Raw genomic sequence first — 14386 nt, 5'->3', positions numbered from 1 at the left:
GTGGCCAGAAAAAAATCCCCATCCTGAATGAACAGAATATCTATAGGATGAACTGGTACAAAGAATTAGGGCACAGCAAAAGGGATCTCTTCATTAGTGGAATTTATTAATACTCGAAAGGAGCACTGGAAACACTAGTAATTTCAATAAAAACCTTCTGTGACACATTAAAAAGTTGCACCAAAAGACAAGACAACCTGTTATTAATGTCCTTGATTAATACAATTAATAAAGCTGTTTTGTTTATATCTGAATGTCCCACGGCTTTTGGACTAGTGTACATTATGCTATCAAGAAAAAGTATTTAATAAACAGCATGAAAGGCTTCAAAATCTGTACTAGGTATTTAGTTCAAAGTTCAAACAAAAATGATTTGCTAATGTCATATACTTATAGTGCAGGCAGTGTTTTTAAACCCCCTAACTTGGTCTTTTAATTTATTGCACTATTTGGCTAGCTTGAAAAAGCATGATTATAAAGGATATAACTTGAAATTCATTAGTTGTTCCCCCCCCCCTTTCTTTCTATAGCTGAAGTATCATGCCAAGTCAACATTTGAAAAAGATAAGCATTACAATATCAAATAAGCTATTTGATATTATAATGCTTCACAGAGCAAACTAATATATAAAATGATATTTCTCTCTCAGTGTGTGTATTTTCAAATATACAAATCACTAAAATGCAAAGTTATTACTTACCTCATCATTATTAGTTCCTTTAAAGTTATGAACAGCTTTAACCACATAAGGAGTACTCTCTCCTAACATACTTAGAAGATAAGTAACTAACTTAAATGGTGGTGCAATCGATAATTACATAGTAGATACTTACACATGATGAAATGAGTTTTCTGTTAAAAATAAAAAATAAACTTATAATTAATCTAAAAAAAAAAAAATAATTTTACAAAACAGCAGCACATAAATTTATATAAATTACTGATAATTTGATAAAAACATTATTGTATGTTCAAAATGACTAATCTCACCCAAAACAGTAGATTTTATATACAAGACAAACATTTCCCATGAATAGGACTAATTTCAGCAAAGAATACTCATTCTAACATTAAGAAAACAATACAATAACAGAATGCATTTCGACTGCCAATTCCACTTTTTTTTTTTATACATATATATTATTCCCACACAAGGCAAAGGAGCTTATTACAAATAAATGTAATAGGCTCCTTGGGCAGGGTTTCAGAGCAGATCAATCTGTTGATATTCTTCTTAAACTGTTGGAGGTTGTAGTCCTCTGGAAATGCCTCACAGAAAGGTATTCTACAGAAATGAAGTGGAAGAAATGAAAGATGACCGGGAGTAGTGGGTTTGGTGAGTATAGGGTTTAAGCGTCAAGAGATATTGCTCGAGTTCCAGTACATCTGGCAGAAATGGAAGGCATAATTATTATTATTACGCCCTCCATGGAGTCAACAGACTCATCGTGGGAGGTTCATTCAACTGACAACATATTTATCATATAGAATCTTAAAATCCTTAACATTCTTTGCATTAACAATACATTCCGGTAATGCATTCCATTCACTGACAATTCTCCATGTAAAAAATCTACTCCTCACACCTCTATTCACACCTTTACATAACTTCCAGAAATGACCTCTGGTTCTTCCCCTCTCACCTTCTACCCATTTTATAATCCCCTCTGAATTAATCTGATAAAATCATCTCACTAATCATATCACCTCTCTTCCTCATATCCACCAAACTCTGCAATCCATATTTCTTCAACCTCTCTCCATAGCCAACATTCCAAAGTCCCGATATTGTCTTAGTCACTCCTCTCTGGACTCTCTCCCAATATCTCCACATCATATCACCTCTCCAGGTGACCAGATCTGAGCACAACAGTCCAAGTGTGGTCTGACCAGTGCCTTATACAGTGGCACAACTACTTCCTCATCTTTACATGCTAGAGTACTTCTTTTAGGTGCCCCCTAAATCATCCCTCAAAATGCTTGACTCAATACAGAGGAGAGCAATTAGACTTATGACCCATCTCTTACCAACTCACCCCCCCCACTTTCACACAGATGTTTGGTTTCTGCAATATGTATATTCTACAAATATTTCCATGGGAAATGCTCATCTGAAATAACGTCAATTTGGAACACGTGCAACTGCTGCTCAACATCTCTTCACAGTACACCTAGAAACAAACAAAACAAGTTTCTTTCCCTCCTCCTTCAACCCTGCAACTGCTGCACTGCGGAACAGTCTCCCCCCCTGCTGTTTCCCAAGGAATACAATTTACAGTTATTTAAATCAAATGTAAACACTTTCCCACAGATGTTTGGTTTCTGCAATATATATATTCTACAAATATTTCCATGGGAAATGCTCATCTGAAATAACATCAATTTGGAACACGTGCAACTGCTGCTGAACATCTCTTCACAGTACACCTAGAAACAAACAAAACAAGTTTCTTTCCCTCCTCCTTCAACCCTGCAATTGCTGCACTGTGGAAGTCTCCCCCCCCTGCTGTTTCCCAAGGAATACAATTTACAGTCATTTAAATCAAATGTAAACAAGTTCCTCCTTTCCCAACCCACTACCCATACATGGTACTAATGTACTATAGGTTGATCAACCAATCTCTTATTATAGGCATAACCAGTGGAGGCTTGTGACTTGAAATTGTGTGTGTGGGGGGGGAAGCGCTGCAACTTTTGAAATATACATACACACTGTAAGTACAATGTATACGTGTTTGGATAAAATATCAAAATTATGGTAAAAAATTTTTAAAAAATTAAACATGAAATATATTGTTTATTATTTATAAAATTATACAGTTTAGTATAATTCAAAATTACTTAAAAATAAAATCCATTATCATAACCCCAATAATTTCTAAAATAAAAATGAACAAATGTTATGTCTTTAATTGTAATGTTCAAATATTTAAAGAGATGGAGTAAACATGATAAGCACTACGAACACTCTACTACTGGTGCAAACTGAATATAAACAACAGTGGAACTGCGTGACGGACAGTGCCACATTACGCTAATAGCTCGCATCTCACTATGACGTGCACATGCTTGCACACGTAACAATATGGCACTGTGGTAAACAGTGCTGCTAGCGTCCTTCACCCTCCTAAGTGCTACAAGATGGATCTTTATTATTTTTTATAAAAAATAAGAGAATTGTATAGGATTGTTGATGATAAAATTAAATATTACAAGCAAATATAAATAAATTAATAAATATATTTATGTATCGAGAAAAATTGGGGTGCTGCAGTTCCGCAGTGCCTATGCACAAGCCACCCATGGGCATAACATAAAATAAAAAATTTAAAAAAAAAAAAACATAGCAGTACTACGATGTGCAGCCTTTGCAACACTAGCAATATGCCCTTCAGTCTATTGTCAACCATCACTCTCTAATCTCATCCACTTCCTGCAATATGGCACCATTGATGTAGTACACAGCCTTATGTTTCTGCACTCCAAAATGCAACACCTGTACTTATTGATATTAAAACTACAAATCCACTCCTTTGTCCAAGTAAAAAGTCTACTAAAATCTTCCTGAAGGGAATTAACATCAGCAGTGGTACTTATAATTCTTCCCAACTTTGCATCATCAGCAAACAACTGAAGATCCCCAGTCAGTCCACATAATATAACATTTACAAACAAGTTAAACAGCAGGGACCCAAGAACAGAACTCTGGGGCATGCCACTGGTTACCCTCCTTTTTTGAGATACTGCTCCATATACACAACCTGCTTGTATGGTTGTCAGGGAGCCTATCTCTGATCCATCTAACCAATATACCATCTATTCCCATCCCCTGCAGCTTGTATACCAACTTATCATATGGTAATCTATCAAATGCTTTTGCAAAGTCCAAGAATTTCACTGCACATGATTCTCCCTTATCTAACACACTTGTTACCTTATCATAAAATGCAAGTAAATTGCTAAAACAGGACTTACCCTTTACAAATCCATGCTGATCATGGATGTTAGTTCTACTGAACAATGGCAATGGAAATATCTGTAGAAGACAGACAATGCACAAACTGATTTTCTGTGAGAAAGTGGCTGAAGAGTGTCTGTAAAAGATGCCATTAATCAAATGAAGTGCCCTATTCTGAACAGCATCAACAATTCTGAGAGCTCTCGTGACCCCCAAAGATGAGAGTAGTATTCCAAGTTGGATGGATTTGGGATTTAGGATATTTTTATACAGAATAGGTAACTGGTCAGAAAAGAAGTACTGTCTTTGGCAAAAATGGATGCCAACCTTTTTGGAAGCTGATAATGTTACAGAAGTCATATGATTATCAGAGGAAAGGTTTAGAGTAAGTCAGTCTAAGAAGATAGATATGGTCTTAACTGTTGAGTATAACAAAATTGGAGAATATCTAGGGACTTGTTTGTGAGAAAACAAACAAAACTGTGTTTTGGAAGCACTGAGGCAGACTAGGTTGTTTTCACCCCAAAAGTGAGGAATGATGGCAGATTCCATTCCAATATGGATAATTTCTATAACAAGATCACAAGTTATCCGAAGAATGAAAACAATAATCTGACCATGGAAAAGAGAAGTAAAAGTAGGACTTATGTGAAAGCCCTCCCATTTGGTACTGTTGTAATGCCTGGCATTACAACAGTACTCAAAGGCAGAGCACTCAAGGTGTGAAAGGTTGAAAGAAGGATGTTCCACCAGAGATGAAACTTGGATGAGATTGTGATCTGAATACCAAGAGAAGCAGTCACCTGAACAGACTACCTGAAAGAAGAAAAACTAGTTAAGAGATCTGGAATGTTACGTGAGTGAAAAGGATTGTTGGAATTCTGGTTAGGAAAATAAACAATCTGTTTTAAGTCACTACTTATAACAAAAAATCTCTCTTTCTCTCTTCCAGTTTGGTCAGTGAAATTCAAAAAATGGAGCCGATTAGAACAATGCAGTGGACATTCATCATTAAGAAAGATGACTTTGGGGTTTGGAAATCTGGACTATTCTGAAAGACTATTCAAAGACAGGAAGTTAAAGAGGTCGGAATGATTTTCAGAATTGGGAAAATGGTACAGGCAAAACAGATGAAACAAAATGTGGTAAAGAAATGTTAAGTCACACAAGGTAAAAAAAGGTCAGATTCCAGATTATACATCACTTGGCAAGGAATATGAGACAATGTTATGGAATTGTGTTAATGATGGGAATGGGTAGTATGGAAATGATTATTGAGGAGAGAATGATTTTGTGATCATTCAGTTCAGACATAGCATGTGTAAAGATGTCTGCATAAGTAAGGCATTTGTTGAACTGTGTCACACAGACTACAGACAAGAGTATACAAAAAAGCATGCAGGTAACTTATGTCTATACACGAATGCTAGGAGTATCAGAAACAAAGAGTTTGTTGCTTTAGTCAATAAGTTGGAGCCTCATATTGTAGGCATTAGTCAGAACTGGCTATCAGAAGCAGACATACTAATTAGTATAGTTCACCCACAGTTTGTAGATCTCTGCTTGACGTCTTACCAAGAATAGTCGATTCATGCTGTAGGGGAGAAAGAAATGAAGGACATACGAATTGGTCGCCAACACGCGAAATCACATGCTTTATACGTAAAATTTTCCAACTGTTATACAAGCAACATAGTTAACTACAATGATCATAAAAGAGAAGTTAATTTTCCGACGTGTAATAATAAACAACTCATCCCACAATAAGGACTGATTACCCTATTATCGGAATGGATTCTCCTCCTGTTGACATGCGCAGAAGTGTCGAAGGGTCTCAAATCTGTGGGTGTACTATATTAAGTGTATAGTATTTTTAGAAAGTATAGCCAGGATAGGAGAGGAGGGGTGTGCTACTAATAATATTATTAGTAGCACACCCTACTAATGTTAGAGTTCAGACTTATGCAGCCATAAGTCTCAACTCTAACCTCAAATCCAGTTCGAGTTGAGACTTATGGCTGCAATACTAGCACTAGGTCTGAAAGACTTCTTAGAATCAGCAACAGCTATGAAGCCATCTCCCAACCTCAACAAAGTATGGTTGCATTAATTTACCAAAGATCTGGGAGACTATCATTTTAATAGCCAAACTTCTCTGAATTAACTTTGTAGTTATCTGACACAGAGGGCACCACGTAAGGACATTATGTGTCAGTTGCGACTTCAATTGTTTCTACAATTACTTGGTTTAGTGCTGTGTACCTGCTACAGTAATCATTGTGCTCTGATAATGCTAGGTAGAAAACCAGCAAAATATTAGTGAGTTTCATAAATGTATTTTTTTTCCCTCTTCGTGTCAGTTATACAATTAAGCTTTATTATGGATAATGAACAGCACCTAAGTCTTTCTTCATGTATGATCTAAATTTGTTCACTGTCCTACTGGAATGGATTCTCTCAACATCCTTGACTTCTCTTAATCAGCTCACTGTCCAAATACAACTGCATATATTAGCTCTCCTCTTGGCAACTCCAGGCATCAAAGTTTCATTTTCCAAAGATAATCTCAATTTTCCTATCAAACCAATGCTAACTATTATTATGATCTCCAAGATTTCTATGAATCTTTCAATCTTTTCCAGTATTGAGTATTGTTCCCATTCTCCTGATTCAAACAAGGTTCTCTGATAAGTGTCAGTAGTCCAAAATAAAAATTCAGCTAACCTTCATCATCTTTAAAAAAAATTTACATCAGACATCACACACACATAGCACTACCATTTCAGGTTTGGAACCTCGTGTGTGATGCTGATGTTAATAAACAGCAGTCAAGCTTCCTGATCCATTGCTAATAGATACAACTTCTGCCTTCTATACCGGCCTGGTTGGCTGAGTGGTTAGTGAATCCACTCCCCAGTCAAAAGGCTGCAGGTTCGAATCCTGCCAGGGGCATGGATGTTTGTGGTTGTCTGGGAAAATACTAGTGGTGGGGTGGTAGATGGCATTGGTGTAGTAGTAGTTCATGGATTGAGTGGTGAAGACAGAGAGTTGTAGAGGTACCCTCCCTCGATGAGTCTTTGGACTCCCTGGAGGTGTCGCTTAATAATAATAATATACTTTCATCTCTCTCACATATCTGATGGTACTGTGATGATGATACCTTGATATACTTAGACTTCTCTGGGTGATGGTACCACTATTGAGACATAAGGTTGTCCTCTTGTCATCATCCTATCCTCCAGCTCTTGTGGACAACTATATCACTTCCCTATAAACAACTCACCACATATCTCCTCTGTTTTTTCACCAGAAAGAAAAAAAGTATATCCTCAAATCTAGATACTAATAAGTCTCCTGGCCCTATTACTATCCCAGAATTCTAAAATTGTGCTCCATAATTAACATACCATGTATCATCTATATAAGCTATCATTCTCAGTGTCATCTCCTCAGCATAAATGTCAGCCTTCATTTATGCTGAGGAGATGACACTGATGAGATGACCTTCATCCAGCATGTTCCTAAAAAGGGAGTTAAGTCAGCCATTAAACTATTGTCCCATTACCCTCAACTCAGAGTTCTTGAAAGTAATGAAGGTCCATTAACCAACTTCTTCACTACCGGCAGACCCACCAATTAATTAGCAATCACTAGCATGAATTCCACCACTCATTCTTCAAAGCAGAGTGCCTAGACCAGCGCTTCCCAAACTGTGGGCTGCAGTCCCCTTAGGGGCCATAGGTTTTGTTGAAGGGGGGGGGGGGCGTGAAATAATGAAAACAAATTTAAAATGTTTTAAGACCAAGTAGATTTTTTTCACCTTAAAAGAAACGTATTTAAATTTTGTTATTATTTCTTTTTTGTTAATAATAATATACTTTCATCTCTCTCACATATCTGATGGTACTGTGATGATGATACCTTGATATACTTAGACTTCTCTGGGTGATGGTACCACTATTGAGACATAAGGTTGATGTGTGGAGAGGATGTTGCAAGTGGGAACACTGAATGTTGGAAGCATGACTGGAAGGGGAAGAGAGGTGGCAGACATGATGAGGAAGAGGAAGTTGGACATGGGGGTGGGGGGGGGGGGGGGTGGGGGGGGGGGGGGGTGGGGGGGGGGGGGGGTGGGGGGGGGGGGGGGTGGGGGGGGGGGGGGGTGGGGGGGGGGGGGGGTGGGGGGGGGGGGGGGTGGGGGGGGGGGGGGGTGGGGGGGGGGGGGGGTGGGGGGGGGGGGGGGTGGGGGGGGGGGGGGGTGGGGGGGGGGGGGGGTGGGGGGGGGGGGGGGTGGGGGGGGGGGGGGGTGGGGGGGGGGGGGGGTGGGGGGGGGGGGGGGTGGGGGGGGGGGGGGGTGGGGGGGGGGGGGGGTGGGGGGGGGGGGGGGTGGGGGGGGGGGGGGGTGGGGGGGGGGGGGGGTGGGGGGGGGGGGGGGTGGGGGGGGGGGGGGGTGGGGGGGGGGGGGGGTGGGGGGGGGGGGGGGTGGGGGGGGGGGGGGGTGGGGGGGGGGGGGGGTGGGGGGGGGGGGGGGTGGGGGGGGGGGGGGGTGGGGGGGGGGGGGGGTGGGGGGGGGGGGGAAATTTCTTTTCACACTCAGATTTAGCTTTCCACACAATACTTGTTACTTTTTTTTAGCTTTAGCTTTATATATTTCACAACTCCTCTCACTCTTATTCTCATATTCTTTCCACATCATCTTCTTGTGGATCTCTTGCTTAATAAGGTTACACATACATTTCATTCCCAACCTATTTATTCTTTGAACGCTAGGGATACATTCATATACCGCCTAATTTAAGCACTTTTTCAAAGCATCCCATGCATTGCTGACATTTTCCCCATGGTATCAGTGACTGATACCATGGGACCAAAGATGGTAATTTCCAGCTTTGTAGTTCAGCGTTTAACCTGTTCTAATCGGAGTAACAACACAATTAGATACTTCTCAAAAAAGCACAGCATGATTACTGTCGCCAACTGGTGGTAAAATAGTCATATTCTTGACAGAGATTCCTTCTGACATTATGAGCAAATCCAACACTCTTTGACCTCGAGAGCCTACATTCACATGCTGCTTGAGAAAGTTGCTTGCAACAATTCAATAAATTCCTCTTCTTTCTTATCATGATATTTCTGTTCTATTCAATCAATGTTTAGAAAATTAAAGTTGCCCATAATGATTGCTCATTTGGTACCCATAAGGCTAAATTGGAGATGCATTTCTTTGTCCCCTGCAACTAAGCCACCAAGTCTTTAGCAACACCCCACCATATATTTCATTCTGTCAACCTCCACTTCACACCATACAGACTCAAAACTCACCACCACGCAATGTAGGACATTGTTACCATCATTGTTTTCTTGCATTTATACTCTAACTGGACTTAAGTCATCTGATATCATTAGTAGTAGTACTCCTCCTCTCCTATTTCTTCTGTCATTCCTAAAAATAGTATACCCCTTTACACTTGATCCCAATTGTCATATCTGATTCTGACAGCCAGGTTGTCTTAGGCCACATCAAATTCAATAAAGCAACGAACTCAACCCCTTTGTTTTTGATGCTTCTGGCATTTGTGTAGTACAGGCATAATAAATTACCACCTAGCCTATTCTTATAAGTAAATATGCAATCTGTTTGGTGCTGTCATTGAGAATTTAAAAAAAAAAAAGCAAGGTAGATTTAACTCATCACTGATAGTGAGTAATGGTTATAATGAGGAAATTTTGTCAGTCTCATGGTGCTTGTTATAACCAAGTTTGACTGTATATGTATGTATGATTTGGAAAATATATTTGGAGAATAAATTTTAATGGAGATCATTTATGCTAAAATAATGGAACTGAACAGAAAAGCTCAAGAGATTGATATGACACAACAAAAGACAAGCAAAAAAAGATACTTCGTAATGAATGCATTGTAAAAAAAAAAAAAAAACATACTGCATGTACATTTGTAATTTGCATACATATTAAAATTCATCTGGATTAAAATGTTTCTTTTTTTAAATGAAGAAACTACATTCAGAACCAAGTTGAAAACCTAGTCATCAACAAGATTTATATTATTGAGCTTTCTTATCAGCAAGTACTCATTATCACTCACTATCAGCCATTAAAGTCTGTGGGGGGGGGGGCATTAAAATGGTACTTGCACGATTGATAACAATGAAAAACTAATGAAGAGAAGCAGCTGCAATGGTTTGTATTTACTATACAGTACACTGAAAGAGGAACCAATATTATATATGAATAGTTTTCCAGAAAATATAATTGTCTGACAAACACTGGACCAGAAAATCACAAAAACATTAGCTTCTGCTAGAAGCAGTTGTAAAATCAAATGCAATGCATTATATTTCTAAATATATTTCAACTATCATAGCAAGGTTGGAAGAACAGGTGACAATGCAATTCAATGCTTGTCTGGATGCAAGGAATTTGTTATAGACTTCAATTCAAGTTACACAGAGAAAGTCGGGCTTTTCTGCAAAACAAGCAAACCAGCAGATAGTGCCACTCTGCATAGATTGCCTACAATGCATCCTAGGACTCCATACAGGTGTTGAGTAATGTCTTCATTTTCAAATGTCCTAAATGCAATATCATGTTGAAATTTTTAATGAAGTGGAACTGGCAAAAGATATAACAGCATAAGACAACATTTAAGCATACCTTTCAGAAAGTATTAAAATTTCCACATGTGTCAGCATCTGGAAAAAAGCTGATAAAATAATGCAAATCATATTAAGCAAAGAAAGTTAGGCAAACCCCAAGCAGTGTTCCAAAAATAATATTGTCACTGAGAAAATAATGAATAACATCACAATACCAAACAATCATGGATGTTTCTAAATTCAGTCTATTTCCACGAATTTAAAAATTTATCATTAAATGTTTTTACAATCTGGATCAGTTCACTGCTGAACAAAAAAAACTCTCCACACCAATTTTCTCCACTCCATTCTCCTTTCAAATAAGCATTATAATGGGGGAAAAAAAAGCATTGTGTGCCCATTTCAATTCGGATTGCTGTCATGTGGCTTATGCAACCCATGCTACAAAATTCACGTCAATTTCACCGTAATTGCATTTTTATCGATGTATGAAAGCATCAACGCTCATCTTAATTGGGCCAATGCAATTAACTGTAGGATAACTTTGAATACTTTAATTTATCAATTAATATAATTTTTAATATGACATAAGGTCAAATGAACAACAGTTATGCTTCACAACTCATATAAATCCATTTATGTGAGTTGCACAAAGAGTTTACACTTCATTGTGAAATTAGATCATTGGCAAATACTAAAGTGAGGCATAGATAATTTGAATTTTGATACGATTTTTAAACACAGCCACATAACGCACAGAAATCAGAAAAAGTAATCACTTGGGAAATTATTATTTTTCTGCATTGAACTAAAGAAAGGCTGAAATAAATCATTTTACTTATTATACACAGATTCCAACCTCATTTGACTATAATCATACAATCCACGAAAGCTCTGGGCAGAAAACAGGCATTCAGTACATCATTAACACTGTTTTCCATTGTAAATATGAGCAAAAAGTTATAAATTATTTATGGAAATTATATATATTAAAAACTTGTCTATATCAGTGTCAAACACATCAGTTCACACTTCACGCACGTAAAACAGATGAAACTCAGCAAATAAAAATAGCAACTCATGACAAATGACAACATTCAATTGGATTGCTTCATACAATAACCAATCACAGCCACTAACAACTTCTGCATGCCACTGTCTTAGTGCACACCTTGCCTTCTGAGCCATTTAAAAAACCATTGGAATGCTAAGATTTTGACATGCTGCGTCATCTGCATGTCTGTTTAAAGGGCTCAAAGATGTCTATATCTTGGATGCACACCCAAGCTATTCATGCAAATGTGATGCAATGTTTACACATTGAAAAGTGTCCAGGAAACTATTAAGGGCGTCTTTAACAGGAAAAAATGCAAAATTTTGATATCGATTTTATGGATATTACATACCCATAAAATATGTACTGCACATCAGTATTTTATAGATTTTTTTTTTATTATTAAACCATTTTAACACAATAATAGTTACAAGCAGATACAGTTTGATTCATTCTCCAAAGGAATATCCTCCCCCACCACCAATTTATTTTCAATAAACAAACCTATGTTATTAAACTGACAAACATAACTTCACCTTAGTGTTGGATGCAAATTTAGAGTTTTATCAATATTAATTAAAATTGCCCACCCAGAAGTTGATCATACTTTCAGAAAAACATATTTTGTGTGTGTTTGTGTGTGTGTGTGTATATATATATATGTTAAAGATACCAAGCTATTTTAAACCTGGTTTTACTCCATTTTCCCAAGTAAGCAATAAGACAAACAAGTCAAGTTTGCGCCTGCAAGTGTTGCAAGTCTAGCTGATAATGCACATAGTGCAAGACCAAGGCAACTCATGGTAAAAGTAGAATAAGCTCTGATCACTAATCTTATCTATATATATATATATATATATATATATATATATATATATACACACACACACCCATATATATAATAATAATAATTGATATTACTTACAGGGCTTAATTTTTAGAAATGCTTGCAAACATTATTGACAATTTTAAAAATATAGGGAGTCTTTTTTTTTTAATATATATATATATATAAATCCCAGGTACGCGAAAGGTTACAAATCTTTCGCATATTTAGTACCACGGATGGGATAATCTGGAAACCTTTCTACACGTCAAACATGGGGCCTTTTTCAACGACTTCGAGCCTCAAATATGCATAGTACCAGGTAAGGAAATTAATCCATCACCTATAATGCATGCATCCTAAAATCTGCAATCAATGTTTCAGCATTTGGACTATCCTTTAGTATACACAGAATGCAAATTATTTTAGAACTGAAAGAAGATTGTGTATTTATATATGTAGTGAAGTAATTAACATACAAACATATAACTTGACTGAACTACGTTAGATAAGTTTCGACGTGTCTATCAAGTTATACATGTAATATTAGGTTTTATTAATTAATATTCAAGACTGCTATTTTTTTCCATATAGTGTCAAAAAAGGGTGGCACCGGAGAATTATGATTATTGCATTTATATTCCGGACGAATTGGTGAAGAATTAAGACACTTACTTCTCTTCATGCATTAATCCAGCAGGGAAATGCTACTTTCTCCAAACAACTGGATTAAACGTAAAACAGGCCACACAAATTTGAACATTTTAATAATAAAAGAAGCTATAAAAAAATATCTTAACCTGCCGCTTAGTTCTGTAGGACATAACGTCGTACAACGCCCTCTAATCGTTTAAGGCCGCATTAATCATGCTCACTACTATAACGAAGTTCCTGAAACAGAGAACTTCTCGCCTATAAAACTTTACTTTTGTACTCATTTATTTCAGCTTCGAGAAATAATCATTTATAGATACTAAAACTGTGCGAGTAAATATCTCAGAGCCAGTTAAATCTAATAGTTCTGCCTGATTCATCACAGAGAAACATTGTCATCACCAACATATTAATGATGGAAGACCGATTATGATCAGCCGTTTCCATCCTACTGCTAGATGGAAACGGCTTCCATCCTTCTCCTCTCTCTCTCATCACGGGCCATTCCCGTCCAGTTGTTTTCACCTTTCCTATGATAACCCCCTCCCTCTCTCTCTCTCTCTCTCTCTCTCGCTCTTCCCTGTGGGAATCCAGACTGTATTAAGGAGTATCAAGTTGTCATTTTTCATCATGGCTACACGCACATTTCCACAACAATTGTTTATCTCTATACTTAAAAAAAATCAACACTTGATAGGAATAAGAGCGTGAAAGAAGTGGCGATTAATTGACGCCAGTAACATGTCTGGGCCATGAGGCCAAATAGAGAACACATCATCTACATATCTTAGCCAGATAAAAGGTTTGAGTGGGGCTGAGTCTATGGCTCGTTTTTCGAAATCTTCCATATAGAAATTGGCAACGGGGGTGAGAGGGGGGAACCCATGGCAGTTCCCTCTATCTGCTTGTAGATTTTTTTCTTTCAAGAGAAATACCCAGAGTTAATGCCGTCGCTCCGAAGGAAGTGCCGGTGCGAAATGTTATGGTTAACATCGAACGGGGGATCGGTCGCTTACCGTCGGAGATAGCAAACAACAACATCAGACTAGACATAGCCAACATCCTTGCTCATTCTTCGCCTCCAAAAAGCAACTTATCGTATGCCCAACGCATAGCTCTCCTGAAACTACGCGAAGAAAAAAGTATCGTCATCACCAGAGCAGATAAGGGTAATGCCACAGTCGTTCTTAATACCACTGAATACAATCGTAAAATGAACATTATCCTCCGCGATCGCGCTACCTACATCCCCACAAAAACACAGGTTAAGAAATTA

General features: G+C 37.9%; 1 protein-coding gene across 6 annotated transcripts in view; it reads right to left on the bottom strand.

The window, feature by feature from the left end:
- Positions 1-13295, bottom strand: part of RtGEF (Rho-type guanine nucleotide exchange factor) — a 334719-nt gene extending 321424 nt beyond the window's left edge. For 5 of the 6 annotated variants that reach the window (XM_090411129.1, XM_090411131.1, XM_090411132.1 and 2 more), the window contains exons 1-2: positions 13132-13267; positions 702-853 (exon numbers count right to left, since the gene is read on the bottom strand). In XM_090411129.1, coding sequence (XP_090267255.1) covers positions 702-770 — 69 coding nt within the window. In that variant the 5' untranslated portion in view covers positions 771-853; positions 13132-13267. Of the gene's footprint in view, positions 1-701; positions 854-13131 lie in introns of all 6 variants that reach the window. The other variant, XM_090411130.1, reaches the window with a different exon arrangement.
- Positions 13296-14386: the final 1091 nt, after the last annotated feature.

The sequence above is a fragment of the Typopeltis vanoorti genome, chromosome 21 (genome assembly GCF_054136105.1).
Source record: "Typopeltis vanoorti isolate ZY-2024b chromosome 21, IOZ_Tvanoo_1.0, whole genome shotgun sequence".
NCBI lineage: Eukaryota > Metazoa > Arthropoda > Arachnida > Uropygi > Thelyphonidae > Typopeltis > Typopeltis vanoorti.
The sequence above is the reverse complement of the archived record's forward strand: the minus strand, read 5'-3'. Positions and strand labels throughout refer to the sequence as shown.